An 18293-nucleotide genomic window follows, 5' to 3' on the forward strand; every position below is an offset into this window, starting at 1 on the left:
GAGACTGTCTATTTGCCTTTTTTTGTATTGCCTTTATTGAACTTTGACTAAAGCCTGAAACATGGTGACCAAATTCTTTATATAGCTCAGTCTGTTTCAGAAATGCAACAGTTTTGCTGCGCTCCAGTGCCAGAGATAAGATCCTGCCTCTGTGAGTGGAGGTGCAGTACAGCATAGCTTTTTAATAAGTACCGTACATTTCAAACCCACGGTGGAAAGTGAGCTTTTAACTGAAATAATCAAATATATTTCAGAGGAAAATGTCATTTTTACACCACTGCATGTGTCTGACGGTATGATACAAAATGTTCTGTTACATGCACCTTCAAGACACATTTTAATTTTTTTACATTAAAGAAATAAGTGCACAGGGACCATTGGTGAGCATTACTGATAGTTAAGAGTGTTGCATAACATAATGTTATGTTGAAACCCCCTGGGAATGTTTGTTGAGTTAATTAAGCAAACAAAATATTGTTTGAAGGCTTTAGAGAGGCAGTGTTGAGGGAAACATGACACGAAGCATCAGGACAAGTACTCACATTTCAGTAAAATTGAGTCAACTAATTTGGGAAGGTTTGAATAGAAGTGATTTTAGTGTAGTATACTGTACTACAGTACAGTGTGAGGTAAAGAATAACTGCAGACCAAGTCTGATGCCTCTCTGTCCTATTGTCATGCCAAGCTGGGGGTTCACTCTGCATTGATCTGCTGAGCAAACAGCATTAATGAGGACACAAATACCTTTATGTTGCAAAACCGGTACATTGCAAAGGGGAAATCAATGATGACCAAATGCCCTCTCTCCACCTGCTGGCCCACTGGAGACTTGGATAAAAGAGCTGGAGGACTTCTGACTGTCAGACCCTGCAGCGGGGGAAAATGCCTCATTACCATTCTGTATCTTATGGCTCTAATTACCTCAGTGTTTTCCTCTCACCTGACTCCGGGCCTCTCTGGGGAAGGTCATACTCCTGTTTTAAGTAGGCAGACAGCTGCAGCGATCTGCTTTTTGCCATACTCAAGTGAGGCTATACAGTTAGTCATACTGCACATCAGTGTTTGACAAGAACTTATGTTTCTAATCATGTACAACGGAGACACCTGTTTTATAGTATGTTACTGTATATCAAACATTCAGTAGTATGTCTAACCACTTAGTTATCTCCAAGTGTGCAACCATGCAGTGATCAATAACTGTGACAGGTGGGAAAATACATCTTAATAGTACCCCTTTGAAAAAGCATAGCAATAAGACTATATCAGAAGTAGATGTCTAATTTTAAACAATACCATATTTTAAGTGCAGGAAAGAACAACCGATGTGAGACAAACCCTAACCCAATGAAATATTCTGTATTGTAGGTTTGACTTTAGATGTATCTTAATTTGTCCTTTACCCTCATCCACCGCACGTACGCACACACACATACACCCCCACACACTCACAGCTCTTGGCCCATATCTCTACAGTCTTGTATTGGAATTCCTGGGGAAATGTCATTGCAGCAAGCTGATTGCTCCTCTCGTGGTGGACCACAGGGGGTTTCTGTGAGGCAATTTTCTTCCTTTTAATCCTGTGACCCAGTGTCTTTATAAACACATCACCCACTGTCCTTTACACGCCGTGAAGGAGATTCAGCTTGTCAGCAAAATTTCTGCCACATTCTGAATGCTTTATGATTTAAGCCTTCACTAAAACTCTGGTCTTTTGTCCTTTTGGCCTCTATAGGAGGAGAGGTAGTTGTTTAAGTAGCAAAAACCCCTGAGCTTGCCATTGATAGGCCACTCTATTTACAGCATTTCTCTTTAATCCAGGATGAGTCACATATTCCTAAATTTGACTGCGTCTTTGGCTTTGTCAGGCCTGTGTCTTTTTGTTCCAAACTGCCATTAATCATCTCTTAGTTCTGTTGACAGATGTGATTTTTCATCAGTAAATATACAATAAGGTTTCTTATTTTGTCAGCAATTATTCACATACATTACTGTGTGTAATGTGAGTGATGGTTGTGTATTAAACAAGTACCTAGATTTATTACACAAAAGTGCTTCTGTGAACACCAGGAAAGTGATGCGTTTGTGCGATCTTGCTTGGTGTTTTGCTGTCATCATCCCTGACAGTATCACATTTGTTTTCATTTGTAACAGATGGAAAAAGGCAACTGGGGAATGTGTTAGACAAATGTAGGATATGGCAGTAGTCATTACACATGATGTATTGCTGGTAAGATTTGCAGACTGGAGAGTGTGAGAGTACAATGATGTATATAAGATTGATGATTATATTCGATTTTTTTAACCTGCCAAACAAATGCATGTTGCATAATATGAGTTATAAAATACCAACAAAGTAAGACAAATGTACACACATATTGGATACACACAAACTTTGCAGACACGGCTGTGTAAGTATTCTAAATACATTTCATATGAGACCTCACAGTGTGGAGATGCTGCCTTTATTTTATTCAGTGTGAATTTGACCTTTCGGTAAATGTTGAAAGATTATCTAGCAAGGTATTATAAAAATAACCACATTTGGTCACACTGTGTAAATGCTGTGTCTCCATGTAATTAAGCCATGTAATGGTCAGAAATCTGATTTGGAAAATGAGATTATTTATTCTCATAACACTTGCTATACAAAAAGCGCATCATTTTTTGTAGAGCAGCTGCTTCAGGTACAACATCTAATGCTACAGTCAGTGTCTCCTCATCATCTGCAACCATTGTTTTCTTAAATGTATTCATTAAGTACTGCAAATAAATGGAATCAACTTGGAGTTTAAGTATTTAAAGTCTTGTCTTAATGACAGCTTTGAAAGTCACAGAGTAAAAATAAACAATTCAAATTGAAAAATCTTGCTCCCCATAATAAAGAGCCAACACATAAAGTCCTTTTTAATGCACCATAGTCTCAGAATGTGGTTGATGCCCTTGCTTATAAATAGCAAATAGGACTGTAAATCCTGTGCTATAAATAGATTAAAGTTGGATGCTCACTGAAATAATTTCACTGTTTCATTTCCCCGCAAGTGTTTGTCGGATCAGACACTTCAGGCTATGATGACCAATTAGCAGCACTGTGCTCTTCAAACTGCAATCCATTAATTATCCTCTTTATTTAACATATATACTGTACCTATTACTTTATGAATGTAGTACTGAAAAATAAAGTGTCACTAACAACCTTTTTTAAAACTTCATATGAACCAGGTGATTATTCCACACGTTTTCTTTTAAATTGTGTCTAAATAATGACCAAATCCAGTCTGTTACATCACAGATTTATTTTGTTCAGTAGATAAAAATGCAGTGTACTAACGGGTAAACAAAAAAGTACAGGGAACAAACCCTCACATTTCAGAGGCTTTTTTCGGCTGTTTGTTAGACTTTGGCATGAGACTCATATAATGATGTGAAGATAATTGTTGGGTTATACAAGAATTTGAATAGAGTTCAGAAACTTATCTTCAACATCAAACCTCACTTCAGTAAAAATGTCTATGGCTTTTATTTCAGTTTCAAAACTGATCTTGTTATTGAAACACATCCATACTGATGAGTTTTCTGCCATTCTCTTGACTGACAACTTGTTTTGCAGTGGCGTATTTGGCAGCAGTTATTTAATCATGCATTATTTTTATATAATTTCATTCTCGAACATGTTCATGTCCTTGACTTTATTTGTGTTATTTTTCCTTTGTTTATGTCTGAAGTGACTGAAACACTTAAACTAAAGCTGTCAATCTTCCCATCCTGGTAATAAGTGTGGATACTTTCAAACATACTGTACATGATGGACAGTATTCCTGCAGTTTATGTACAGTAGTTGCTGCTGCTGCTTGGCACAAGTGAGTGGGGCTGTATAGCAGTATAGCAGACTGCACCTGATAACGGATGACGATATGACTTTGGTTGTTTGCCCCGAAGCGACCTGAGTTCAATGCTGTGACTGTGGAAAGGAAACCAATGTCTGTAAAACCAATTCTTGCAGATCCACTGCTGTTATACGTTATAAATAAGATAAGCTCTTATTTGGTTTCACCCACAGTCTCTGTCACATTCTCAGGTTCACCTTGTGTTTGAGAGCACACGCGTGCACACACACACACATATAGACAGTGACCAGTTTGGCTCCGCTCAAGGCGAGTGCACATGAGTGGACAGAGTAGATGCAAACGGTAAATTAAGGGAGAGAGTGTGAGGATGTAGGAAGGTTCAGTGTAAACCAAGTTTGACATGTGTTAGTGAGGGATGAGGTGAGTGAGCAAGCGTAGAGACTAAATGAAGGTGTTGCAGAGAAATCAGGTGCAGCTGAGCTCTGAAATATCAGAGGGCTTCTTCCACTGCAGAAATACCATCTTGAATCCGGTCCAGCAACCTCAGAGCTACTTTAAAAATGGATGCTTGTCTCTCTGCAGATGGGGTACTAACTCTTCCGGACAACATCTACACAAAATACCCGTTTTCACCCATTTGAGCAGATAAACACAGGTTTTTAAACACGGGTAAACCCAACGTATGGCAATTCACTCATCTTTGATACGTAGCCTGTCAAGGAGTCTTTGAGGCATGTTTGACATCACAAACATGCCATAAATAACCAACGTGCAACACAAAAGAGGGAAACTCCATAGAGAGCACTGATATAGTTAACACTTTTATATCTTTCACTTCAGTCCCTCATTCAAACGTAGCAGCAACTGAACAAGTTCAAACAACAGCTCGAACTGTGTGACTGTTAACACGTTTTTGGAACATGTGCAGAGCAGTGGAGACATCGTGACTTGACTGCCAAAAGAAGTTAGTTGATGACAAACTTACGGTGTTGACCAAGGTAATATGTTTGTATTAATGTTGATCATTTAAAGCTCTTGAAAATTGCAGACATTGATCTCGGAGTGAATGATGATTGTTCCATTGCAGAGAAAAGCCAAATGAGAGCAGATGTTGCTCAGTTGTTTTTGATCAGAGGAAGAGGGGAGACAGCGTTAAAAAAAAAAACGGTTCAAATAATAAAGGAGTGGCTTGACAAATGTTGTTGGACAGAATACAGCTATCCACTTCTTTCTCATCAGTTCTCATGAGGCTGAGAAAGAGCAGTGTAATGAGCAAGGCCCCCCGAAGTCTCAATCTAAAGTGACACAGACAGATTGATGTTGTCGGAAAGTCTTCGATTTCCCCGACGTTCATGCCCCACAGTGGATCTCATTTATCCAACGGGTTTCCCCAGGCAGGTCATAAGATTGAGAGTCTTCACAACAGGTCGTTTACGCGAAAAACTGATTTGTACTTACTTTGGTTGAGACCATTAAAAACTTTGGTGGTTTAATGGAAACACCTATTTTGCCCCTAATGTACTTTTCGATATATCCTTTGAAACTCATGTCTGCAAATGGGTTTCTTATCTGAATAGCAGAGCTGACATTTGAGACCCAGTCATACAATCCTGACACTGTCAGCTCAAGCAGAATCTGAGTCTGTCTGGTTGCCAGGGACAGCGAGAGAAGAGGAATTCGATCTGCATCGAAGCGCAATGCCTCCCTTGTAGTAAAGTTTTGCAGCAGGTGTTTGAGCTACACAGAGATGCGAGAGGTGAGAGACGCCACCCCCACCCCCCTTGTTTTTTCTTCGATGGCATCTAGGAATACAAATGGCAGTACACATGTGCTTAATCACTGTTAGGATTATGAGGGGGTCCTTGTCTCAAAAAGGTTTGCGTGCCCCTGCAGTGATTAGCATGATTACTTATTGATTTATTAGCAGTCCGTATTTGTGCAGCCTAAAGGTAGTGGCATTTGTCATTCTGCATTAAAATGTGTCACCTTAAATATGGATACACACAAAAAAAACCTGTTTATTCTTGAGGTTATTTATTACTAGTGTTCATAGATCTGTAGTTGTAAAAAATAATTGGTTGTTGCCTCATGACAGTCCACAGATCTTCTGCCTGTTTCTAAAATGCATGACATCTTACACTTAATCTGTGAGGTCCTTTGGATCAATAAGTCATTCCTTCAGTGGTTTACCCCTTTATGTTGCTTTCTTGCTGGTTCTTTCCTATAAGTCACAAATCTTTTTGACACTGCTTACTTGCAGAAGGTCATCCTGACAAGTTAAAAGAAGGGCAAGGCTGCAATCATGAAATGTTGGAAAATTGACAGACTTCCACACAAAACCAGACACCTTCCTTCCTCAGGACGGTGGTATTTGAAAAGCAATACTAGCTTTCTTACATATAAAATAAGCAAAGAAGATTAAACATTTGTATGCATGTTGCTTGTCGCGGGCTGCTGGGGACCATTTGCACCTTGTAGTAATGAAATCTATTTCATGGTCGCTGTTTGCAGGCATAGATCCCGTGAATAAATGTAGTCCGTAGTTGAATCTATGGATTAAGCCCACACACACACTGTCATTATTTGATGGTATTACCACAAACAGACGGTAAACTGTCTCACAGCCTCCTCCCCCAACCAGCTCTGACCCAAACACATCCCTCTTGTCTCTCCTCATTCTTGCTTTATTGAGGTTCTCACACCCCCACACACCTGCTACAGCTGCACATCAGACAGCATGCGAGACGCCATCTATGAGCTCGGTGTGAGCAAGAAAGATTATTTTCCAGGATTATATAGGTATTGTCTAAACTGTTGTCATGTGAGCCAATTTAAACGGTTCATTCAGAAATGTTGACTTAGCCCCTCCCCCAATCAACCCAATCAATGTGCAATTTCAGTCCCTGATCCCCCACCTTTCCCTCATTCACAGACTGGATATGTGGAGAACACATCTGTGAATGAGCAGCCATTCATTATTTCCTCTTTCATTCATCAGATCATGCACGGGTCTGATCTCTTTTCATTCGTTTGTGTATTGTTTGATTGCTGATCCTGATTTATTTGAGTAATTAAAAACATTAAATTTGAAAAGCAATCTTTGACCCGTTTTGATTAGCCAAGGCCATTTTAATGCTTTGCCGGGTCAATTACACTGAACATCGATTCAGTACAGTATCTTATTTGCCAAGCTTTACAACGATTATTTGATTCAGATGACTCTATGCTTATTTGTAGCAGCTGATTCATATGAAAGGCTACATTAATATATTGGCCCATTTTTAGAATACCAACACTAAATGCCATGCAGTCAGGGATCAGCACTCTGTGGTGCCTGCACAGTCACTTTGATGGAGAATAAATCGGTTTGAAGGGAAAGCCAACAGCCACTGTTGTTTTTGTGTGTTTCATCACAACTGCATTCGCTCAACAAAACATTCATACCTTTTTCCAGGATTTGGACCAGGACACTTTTCTGAGGGTTTCAATTTTTGTCTAGTTCTGTTACTGTACTTGTAGTGTTAAGGTGAGGCTTAATTTTTTCAGTCTCTTTTTGGCAGACAGCTTTACAGCACAGGTTGCTGGATTCTTGACAGTTTGACAAAAGTAATTTAGGTTTGCAGTGCAGCAATCAGACATGGTCGACAGGAGTTGGAGTCTGTTACACTTTTACAATGTTTTTTCATTAAATTTCCTTCAGCATCTACTGGAGCACTCATCGTAATTGAGTTTGCTCATATATGGCATATCCTCATGTCAATCTATGTTTAGTTCAGTCTATCTGAATGTACTCCTTGTTATATTGACACTAGTTTTCTTAGAAAAAATAAACATGTTATCGGCTCATCTTTTTAATGGGTCACATGGCAGTAGCTTATTGTTCTTTTAAGATGTTTTACAGTAGAATCCTACTGCACTGAGCTTTCCACTTGTAATTAGATCACTCAGGATATATGTTATTATTAGATCTGAACGGAACCATAGTGATGTTATTTAGCAGCTAAATGTAGCTTGAAGCCTCAGTATAAGAGCAGGGAGTTCCCAGTAGTCTGGTTCACAGAAGCACTTCTATCCTTAAGGATAATATTGTATTGTATCACTACTCCTTTCCAAGTTAAAACTTATTGTTCAAGTTAGTTTTTAAGCATCATCTTGCCGAGTAGGTAAAAATTAACATTAAGAAGCCAAGGATCACAGCTTTATTTAATTTCTGCTTTTAACCAATTATGGTAAAACGGAAATGTGTTTCAAATAAGCAGATCAAAATGTCAAATATGCACTGCCATGCACATGGTGACTACAACTTTACAAGTGGGTATCTTTATCACGATCAACATTTTCACACATCCAAATCCCTTGCCTTTGTTGTCTCTTGTTCTGCAGCATATGTCATTGCGATTTCAATAGGATTAAATTTGTTGCTACAAAAGCTTCAAGTCGACGGTAGCTCAGTGGTAAGTCGTCTTTCTAACTCGAAGGCTGTGGGTTCGATTCCCAGCTCTGCTAGTCCACATGCCGATGTGGCCTTGGGCAAGACACTTAACCGCCCCGTTGCTCCTGACGGCTGTGCCGGCAGCGTGGGAATGGTATGAAAGATGAGTGATGGAAAATGTGCTGCACATAGATGTGCTGTGTGAATGGGTGAATGGCAAAACTGTAGTGTAAAGCAGCTTTGAGTGGTCATCAAAGCACTGTATAAATACAGACAAACTGTCCGGCCACTGTGCAGCCACTGCTGATGATATTGTAACTGTGGAATAAGGTAGCTGGATTAGAGAGCCAACCAGCATAGCTCTTAGTACAAGTGAATTTTCCCAGGGGTGAAGGGGAAGAGATCCCATTTCCTGGAATGGCAAAACATAAGCCTTATTCCCTATGAAAGGTCACTTCTCATATTTAATTTTCTTTTAGTTGTGATAAGCTTTCCCCAGCAGTTAAGCAAGTTAAACATTGCTTTATATTTTATGTCCTTAAACTAATTATGTCTTTTTGATCATAAACAAGTCATCAACAGTCACAAGGCAGTGTCCTCTCACTCACCCTCTCATGTGAATTCAAGGAGGAGACAAATTGTAGAGCAGCAGTGATTGACTGTCCGAGACACATTGACACATAGATGCAGGGTGTGAGAACGATCGAGATAAGTTGCCGGACAATTAGCCTCACCAAGCTGAGGAAGCTCCCTGCTGAGCTTTGATAGACACTGACATCAATTTTGTTTGCAGAGAACAAATCCCTTGTTGTTTCTAGCCAGTAGGGCTGTGACAGGCCAGTCTTTTGTCCGTGTGTGAGCGCCCTTGTGTGGGTGGGGGGCACTGGCTTTCAGCTACATTCAGCGCACAGCTCCACAATTCATTTGTATGAGAAACCAATAACGGTCAATATTTGGTGTGAAACACACATCAGTGTATGGGTAGTAAAAATGTGCGTGGGTTTTCTTGAGTGCCTTGGGTGGTGTTATGTTAGGTGGCGACTCTAAATTGACTGTAGCTGTGAATGTGACTCCAGTCCATTTAAGTATTGCTATATTTCATGATGTAATACTGTATGGATTATTTAAAGCATGATATAATTATGGAATTATTGTTGACAAGGGTTTCAAGTTGTATTTAAGTCTCCAACTGCTAGTTGGCAGCAAGCATTTAGCCATTTCACTCTCTGTTGTTTATGCACATCAGATTTTCCTTAAAATAGATTAGTTTTGATAACCAAAATATTTTAGCTGAATATATTTACTGATAATAATTGGATAATTATTTGACAACAAAATAATCATCGTCTACCATTGGAAACCAAACTTACCAACTGGTTGATGGCTGTATTCAAAATCACACAAATATTCAAAGACTATGTATCCTACTGTATGGCCAGATTCTAATGAAAACACAGCTGTAGTTGATGGCCTGTGTATAGTGTACCTTGCCTCTCACCTGCTGCCACCCACACAGTAGTGGTGTTAATGGATAAGTTGATGACAACTGTGGCAGGTTAGAAGATGGGGGACATATTCATGTTAACACAGCTAAAAGAATGTGTCCACATCTGGCCACATTCACACAGCTGGCTCAGTGTGACTGGATTGCTCAAACAGAAGAAGAGAACCAGTGGGACCCAACCATCGGCTCATCTCCCATCATTGTCACTCACATTACACGACACGCATAATGACGTGCACACACACACACACACACACACAGCATGTCTGTCAGGCCACAGGAAAAGTGTAGGCTGGAATTTAAAATGGTTCTTACTGCAAAACACTTGGCAGCAGTTTCTCCAAATGATGGCCATCAAAATTCCCTGATGCTTCTGTCCCACAATCACTGTCACACACAATCAGACAGCAGATGTTAAACTGATGTGTGTGTGTGTGTGTGTGTGTGTGTCTCAGTAAAGTGGAAGAACTAGATGCATTTTAATTGCACAGACTGATCAAAGTGTACCTTTCCAGCATTGTCTTAATTATTGATAGTGGAAATAGAATCTAATAAAATTTCCAGCATGTTGAAACTAACACTGTTCTCTGCATTACCTATCTCAATTAATTAAGTTTTTAAGTGTAAAATTAAGTTTTAATCATATAGGAACATTTTAAAAACAACAACAACAATCAATGCTATGAAGAGTTTAAACTCCAAGTGAATTTCAGTAAGAGACAAAAAGTGAAACTAATCAATCAGTGCTCCATGATTCATTCAGTGGAATGAAATGAGTGTTAAGCAAATATGAGGAGAGAACATCACCTTTACCACAGAGAATTAGTGAGCTCTCAAGCTTAAAATTATACCCAGATGACATAACCTTAATGGAGTTTATTCAATATAATTTGAAGAAAATAATAGGGAGGTTGCGGGAGGCACAGGTTAAGTCGAGCATGTTAAACTGGGATGTGTTTTCACTTTCTGTGTGTGTGTGTGTGTGTGAATATTGGATAGCTGTTTAATGAAGACACCTCTCTGGGAACAGTTGGTGAATCTGTCCTCATGTGAACTTTGTCCTCAGTGGTGCTGGTCAGTCCAAACTTCAAGGTCAGATAAGCCCAACTAAATCTCCGACCATAAACATTTGTTTTTTTATTGAAAATCAACTTCTCTCCAGTGTTTTGAATGAGTAACCACATTCATCCATCTGTCCACTTATACTATTGTGTTCATTCCATGACTGATATCTTTACTTGGCTCAGTCATCCAAGTAGTTTATTGTAGAGACGTGTGGTCCAAACCCACTGGTTTGAAAGTGACAATTTTGTATGAAGAGTGAAGACCTGCCGTTATTAATCTTTTATCAAAGGGAAAACTGAATCCCCACAGTACCAGAGTGGTCCTGAGTTAAAAAGCAGCTTTGTTATGAAAGCACTGAAGAGCCCCACAGCCTGCTGTGCTTTGGCGTTTCCTGTGTATGCACTTACTGTGCTTTCATTCTACCAAGCCATCTGTGTAGCAGCAGATTACCAGGTAGCCTTATTAATCCAGGTAGGCTGGCCTGCGTCAGTCAGGAAATGAAGCTGAGTGGAAAATGTTTTAATCAACTTGTATTTCTTCTCAGGCTTAAGGTGTGTGGCTTGACTTACAGTAAAAAATATCAAAGATAGAATCACTATCCTTTGGCGGTTCTGTGTTTATTATCTCACTTATACCTTTTCAAATTTGCCTCTCTCAAAATTGCTAAGAGACAAGAAAAGCTCAGATTGTATTTCTTTCTTTTTTCATCACTGTCAATTAGAGTTGGAAGCGCCCCCCCCCCCCCCCCATTCTTTTAAAGACAAATGAGATCATAAAGATGAGATAACACCTGGTGTATCATATTAGGGTGCTTAACTATGTTTTGCTCTGCAGCACTCTATAAATAATCTGTTCAGAGATGCTCTGATTAAAGTTGTTTTAGTGCCCTTCAAAGGTGCATTTCCTCATTACACTGCACCATGTAAAGCACCTTCGTCAGTTATTAGATTTAGTTGGAACGCAGAAAACTCTGCTAATTAATATTGCTGGAAGGCCGTGCCGAATCATAGGTGTGTGAGCTTGAATCTGTTTGTGGCTGCATCACTGTAAACTGAGATCTCTGAACCCCATTAGTGTTTATACACATGCTTTTGTAATTTAGAAATGTTAATATTGCATGTGTGAGAGAAAGAGAGAGATAGAGAGAATTGGTTTTTGACTCCCTGTCAGGTATTTCCTCCTTCAGAAAACCTGAATGGCTATACTGCATCTTGTTTCTCAAGGAGAGAAACATACACTCTAGGAAGAGAGGTAGAACACTGAGGGTGCCTGAGATAGTGAAAAATAAACAGCAATGGAGAATTGTAAATGATGAAAATGTTAAAGGTGTATTTACTACTGAGTGGAAAGAAGAGACATTTGGAACCCCACCTTGTCACTGATGTGTTTGATTGACGGCACATTTAAATTGACACTTAGTGTCACGTTGTCCTGATAATGTCACAGTTGTACTACAGAACCCTCTTGACACACACCTGTGCATGTGGTTTAGACTCACATAATCTATGCTTGTCCCTCCTCTCTCGCTCTCTCTCTTTCAAATTCAAATTTATTTGCATGAATGGATTTAGCCGCTGTTGCCGTGTGACACGAAGTAAAAACCTGTGACAGGAAAAAAGCAGCGCATGCACAAACAAAACATTGATGAACCTTATAAATAGTCAATTAGAGCAATGAGCCAAATGGAAAACCTATTGAATGTATCCACAATTACTCGTACTCCTTGGAGCTCCCCACTCCCTGTTTGTCTTTTGGTGTGTGCATCGAGTCTTCTCTCATTCTTGTACTGCCTTAACAAGTCCAACCATAATGCTTTCCAGAGCATAATACTTAGCTGCTATGAATTATAAATGCCTGTGGATTCCAAGTGACTTATTTTTAGAGTACACAAACACACACACACACACATACAGAGAGAGAGAGATTGCTTTACCATGGTTTAGGTCCCCTCCTGAGTCATGGCTTAGGCAAAGGTTACATTGTGGCAGTTGTGCATATTGTTGTGCATTGTGTTTGTACACATTTTGTTTTATAAACGACAAATGTGAATTCTTCGTGTGTGTGTAAGGCTCTCTTTACCAGTAGTTTTTGTTTCTGTGTGTTTACTGTATCTGCTCGCATAGCATCACTACAGGTGAGGTAGCCCCTGATGTTGTTGTATACACTGCAAAGAAGTGTTCATCTTAGTTAGTTGTATTATTATGTTCTGATTGTTAAACGTGAACTAACAAGAAATTAAAAGTTTCATATAAAAAAAGGAGGCAGTTTCAGCAGAATAAAGATGATCTAATTTTATTTCAGACTTGTTGTGAAGTTGCTCTCTGCCAGAGATAAATGAATGTAATATCCTAATTGGCGCAGAGAATTTACTTCTCTCCACAGTGCTCACTTGTTTCCATGGTGACAGACACATTTGTATTTTTGTTGTATTTTTACAACACATTGTCGTCAGTCGAAGAGTCCAATACTGAAATCAGAGTCAAGGATTTATTTTATTCCTTACAGCATTTTTCATTGTTAAGCACAATTTAATCTTTCAATGTGAGACAAGTCCAGATTTTCTTCTGTGCAATTTATATTTATAGGTCTATTTTCTGTTTCTTTGTTTGTTTTTAAATTGTTCCCCTTGATTAGATATATGTGCTGCGTGCAAAATATGGATTTGCCATGGCTCCAACGAATTGACACAGTTCTTTCAGAATCATGGAGACCTCTCTACTTGGAGTATGGTCATCTTGTGCATACTGTCACCAAAGGGAGATGAGGTGTGATCCTGCCTGCCCCCCTCCACAGCCTCTGACTGAAATGAATGGCCCCATTCACTTACGGTGACACTGATGTACTATTAGGGGCAGCATCCTGCTTAGCCCAGTGGAATCAGGACTCCCCAATACATAAATCAAACCCCAGTGTTGTGAGGTGAAGAATTTGGTTTATTTTTCCCCCTGCACAATAGGATTCGAGTCCTGTTGATACAAGATAAGTCAATGACTAGATGCAAGAATTGTGTAGTTGTTAAGATAGGTAGTGCATGTTGTTTGCATGCATGTGTGCAGTTATTATTGACTGGAATCAGAAATGCTGTGTTTATGCAGCAGTGTGTCTCTGTCTCCCAGAAAAGAAATGCTGGAGGCTGGGTGCCTGCTGGGTGAGCTATAAATAGCCTCTTGGTGACAGCAGGACTTAGAGCCTAATGTGAGGGAGAGCATCTTCCAGAGATGCCCATGTTCATTATTTAAAACTTAATATGCCCTTCATTTTCTACACCAATAATCCTGGACATATGGCCTCTGAATTCCACTGAACCAAAGATGGCAACTGGTGATATCACTGTTTATTCCTAAATTAGTCTGGAAACACATGCGATATATTTGTTTGTTTCTCTGTGCTAATATTTGATATGAAGCTTAGAAAAGACAGGTTTTATAAATAGTGCAATGTCTCTCTTTCTCTCTGTCTGCTGTTTGACAAATTAGAGACACTTAGACATGAAGCATTAGCATTGAGCAGGCTGGGGTTGCATTAAATTTGCGTCCCACTGTGGAGCTATCAGCAGCACTGAGGATTCAAAGCAATTAATTTTTTCCATCACAAGGCTGAGAGGGTTTAGGAAGGAACTTTAGACAGTGATATGAATTGAGAACCATCTATGGTTGTTCGGTTTGCACGGATACCAGTATCAAGTATCGGGTGCAATGCTGTCCTTGCGTACTTGTGTATTTGTACTCATCAAACTACTCCCGTACTGCTGCACCTGATACCACTTTATCTTTAAGTGAGCTGAGCAGATGTGTGGCAATAAGCAGATGTGTCACAATGTCAGCAGTTTGGAAATACTTTAAGATAAGCAAAGAGCGTAGACTGAGAAAGATAAGTCATTTGATAAAACATCTCAAGAACCAACACGATGCACAGCAAAGGATTTGCCACTAAATATTATTATAATATAATAATATTTCCACCTAATTCAAGTCTATCTGTTCCTACAATTTTGCTATTGTTCCATCTTCTACGTTGTTTAACATCATCTTGATGTAAATACCTGGAAATAAAAGCTGAAATACTGATCTCTTGACTTATGATGTGCAGCAAAAATAAAGGAATTGGTCTCATATTTCCCAATATGTTAGGAGGGGACTGTACATTTTAAACAGCAGAAATGTTGTATTTTGTTCAGAGGCAAGTACATTTATTTTTTCAAAAATATTTGTTTCTGTAATGGTATAACTAAGTACTGTCAGTACTGGCAAGTACTCAAATTTAAGTAATTGTACTTACTGTATAGTAAAAGTGCGTCCCTAGTTGTTACACTACGTTTGGGGGAATAAATCGTAAACACTGTTAGTAGATGCATTTATTAATGTTAACTTAAAGGTGACTGGATGTTGTCACTGTGTGTTACTGTTCTGAACTGTACTTTTTATGTACAATGTCTGGATATATGAAATCATTCAGCACCAGAGGCTTTTCTCTAGACCTTTTCACCCTTATTTCTCCGCTTGGCCTTTACACACACAGAAACACAGAGAGCACTTTATCTGGAATGAGATGTTTGAATCTCAGTCTTAATGGGAAGCCCCAGGGTTAAACTGTACTATCGCTAAAAAGCTGTTATATTACTTTTCGACTTTAATCAGGATTAAGTGTTTTATTTGGCAGTGAAGACTTATGAATTATTAATCAGGTGAGCTGGCCTTCACGATTGATAGGCCTCCTAATTTCATGATTGTATAAATGCATGTCAATCAAATGCAACATTTAACGTTTATTACCCATTTTTTAACAGTGAATAAATTCCCTGCTGCCTAGGTTCAAACTTCCTCTGCGCCACCCATATCATCCCCGTGAAGAACGAGCAGGGCGTGGTCATGATGTTCATCCTCAACTTCGATTACATCCTGGAGGAAGGCAGCAGTGACTCGCTGGAGAGACTCAATCACACCTCACCTTCCAAAGCTGACCAACGTGAGTAAAAGGGAATAAAGGGCTGTTGAGTGCAAGTAATAATAGTGTAATAATTTGGGATAGGTATCTAGGTATAGCCAATTCTCCCTAATACCAATACTTATCGATACTCTTATTGTTACATTGCGTTGTTGCCAGGGTCTTAACATTGTTAAGTTAGAATTACTTCACCATCTGAGGCCCGCGTCATCTGTTTACTCCCCACCTATTTTGTCAAATTTAGCAAAGACAAAACATTTTCAAGCCCTTGTCCACCATGACGGCTGGTGTAAACAATGCAGTGCAACATCAAACGTTACCCCCTGATACCTGCAGCTTCGTCATCATTAGGTGATGTTTGGGATGTGGATAGCGACAGTTAGCGGGCTGGTCTATTTCAGGTGCATGCACTGCAAGTGCTCCTGTAGAAGAAAGAACGAGTCAAATGTAGCAACCAGGCTTGACCTTTTACTTGTAACCTTTTCCTACATGAACGTTAGTTTGTTTCTCGACTCAGTCCCTATTGTTTCTCAAAATTAGACATGGACCTATAAATAGTGTTTCATGCTTTGCAATTCAGTATAACTGATTCATTCGTTACTGTATCATCTTGCATTGGCAGAAACATGTTTAAAACTGTTACAGTGATCTTAAGCTTCAGCTTACAGATATAATCATAAAAGCAATTGCAGGAGTTTTCTAGCAGACATCTCCTTTGGCATGTTGACACCAGCATTTTGCAGTCACTGATGTGTTAGCCTGCCATCATCTGAAAGGTCTGGCCCAATTATAGCTCGTAGCCTGCCAGGATGGCCTGATGAACTACCAGAGCAGTGCTGAGGAGCACTCCGCTTCCCAGAGCTGTCGGTGTAATATTGTATAATGCCATCCCCCAGTGGTGTTCTTGAACATACTGTTGATGCTTCCTTCCTCTTCATTGTCTCCGTCTTTCTCCATATTCTGTCTGTGACATATAAAGCTGGAGCATGGAGGACCAGAGGTCACCTCTCGATGACTGTAATTGGATGAGGCTGTTGCCTCATGGGGTGTGTGGTGAAAAGAGTTGGAAGCTATATGTGTCGAGTATATAAGTGAGTTGCGTGTGTGTGTGTGTGTGTCCTCAAGACACAAACCTATGTAAATATACTGCAATTCCCCTGATGGAGCAGGTATCTATGAATGAAATCCGCTTCCTACATATGTAAGTCAAAGTCCCTCCATGTTTAGTTGTAAGGTCCAGATTTGTTTACAAGATCAAATATCAGAGTTGGGCACAATCTCTTCCCCTCTCTGCCTACACACAAACTCTGCCATTGCAGGGATTACCACAGAGAATTTCAGAGTTTCATCACAGTCCTCTGTCAGCCAATCATACGGATATTCTACAGCTTTGCAGCAACAGTTCTACATTATTTGCAGGAGTAGCTGTTTGAATGGAGCGATTTGTTGATCCATGTATTGCATTATCATGACATCCTTTGAGAATGAGCAGTAATGCTTGAGGTGCTTCTCATGGATTGCTCTTGTTACTAAAGGACACATCCTCCATTCTAAAGCAAGTTAGGATTCTTCCAATCTCCTTTGATGTGGCTGTTTGGTGTTTTACTTATGGGTCTTAAACTAGGGTCTCCAGTGGTTACAAGGGAAAGACTATTTATTTTTTGAATGTTCTGAGACAACTCTTTGGATTATTATCTACATTTTAATGCAGCAGAACCTAAACCCTTCTTCTCTATCATTTACTGTTATTGTTTAGGTTTATGCTGTTATGACAGTATGGGCATTTGTATGCATATATTAAGGAAAATAAGTGTGGCTGGAAAATTAGAAAAATTATTTAAAGTTAGTGTTTGAAGTGTCTGAAAACCACTGGGATCAGAATGTTGTTGTCTCCAGTTCACCATACAGCCAGGGATTATGTCGCACAGTGTTCCCCTGTCACTCTCCACATGTTTATTGTCTTACTCAGCACTTCATAAAAAAATAAAAAAACATTTCTGTCCTTATAAACAAGTACGGGAAAATATACAGCAGAATTATTCTTCATGTCATTACAGTGAGTGTGTAATATGAGAACTGGGAGTTCTCTTGAAAAGGGTAAAATATCCCTCCATGCAAATCAGATAGTAAGCACATCAACAGCAACATCGTAAACATAATCAAAACCAAAAGAATTAAGACACATAAACAAAACAAAAAAAACAAGAATGCATTAAGGATTATTGTTCTAATCCTCTAACATCTGCTTCGTATTTCAGAAAGACCTTTCACTCTCCAACAATGGGATCTGAGGGCCCAATTAATATTCAATGCAAATATTACTCTCTGGTATCATAGCAACAGGGGCCACTGTGCACCCATTGGTTGTGTAAGACTGCTGGTGATTTTTTGCAGGGAAAGAATGAAAGGGTGAGGTGACTGAGAGTGTGCACACACACAAACACACACACTGGCACAAGTGTACACTACACACACAGCCTAGTAACAGCACTAAAAGGTTTTG

General features: G+C 39.4%; 1 protein-coding gene across 6 annotated transcripts in view; it reads left to right on the plus strand.

The window, feature by feature from the left end:
- kcnh7 (potassium channel, voltage gated eag related subfamily H, member 7) overlaps window positions 1-18293 on the plus strand; it is a 96839-nt gene that overhangs the window by 49566 nt on the left and 28980 nt on the right. For all 6 annotated transcript variants that reach the window (XM_058613070.1, XM_058613064.1, XM_058613071.1 and 3 more), the window contains one exon: window positions 15656-15811. In XM_058613070.1, the coding sequence (XP_058469053.1) occupies window positions 15656-15811 (156 nt within the window). The remainder of the gene's footprint in view (window positions 1-15655; window positions 15812-18293) is intronic.

This window comes from Solea solea, chromosome 2 (assembly GCF_958295425.1).
Source record: "Solea solea chromosome 2, fSolSol10.1, whole genome shotgun sequence".
In the NCBI taxonomy this organism is placed as follows: domain Eukaryota; kingdom Metazoa; phylum Chordata; class Actinopteri; order Pleuronectiformes; family Soleidae; genus Solea; species Solea solea.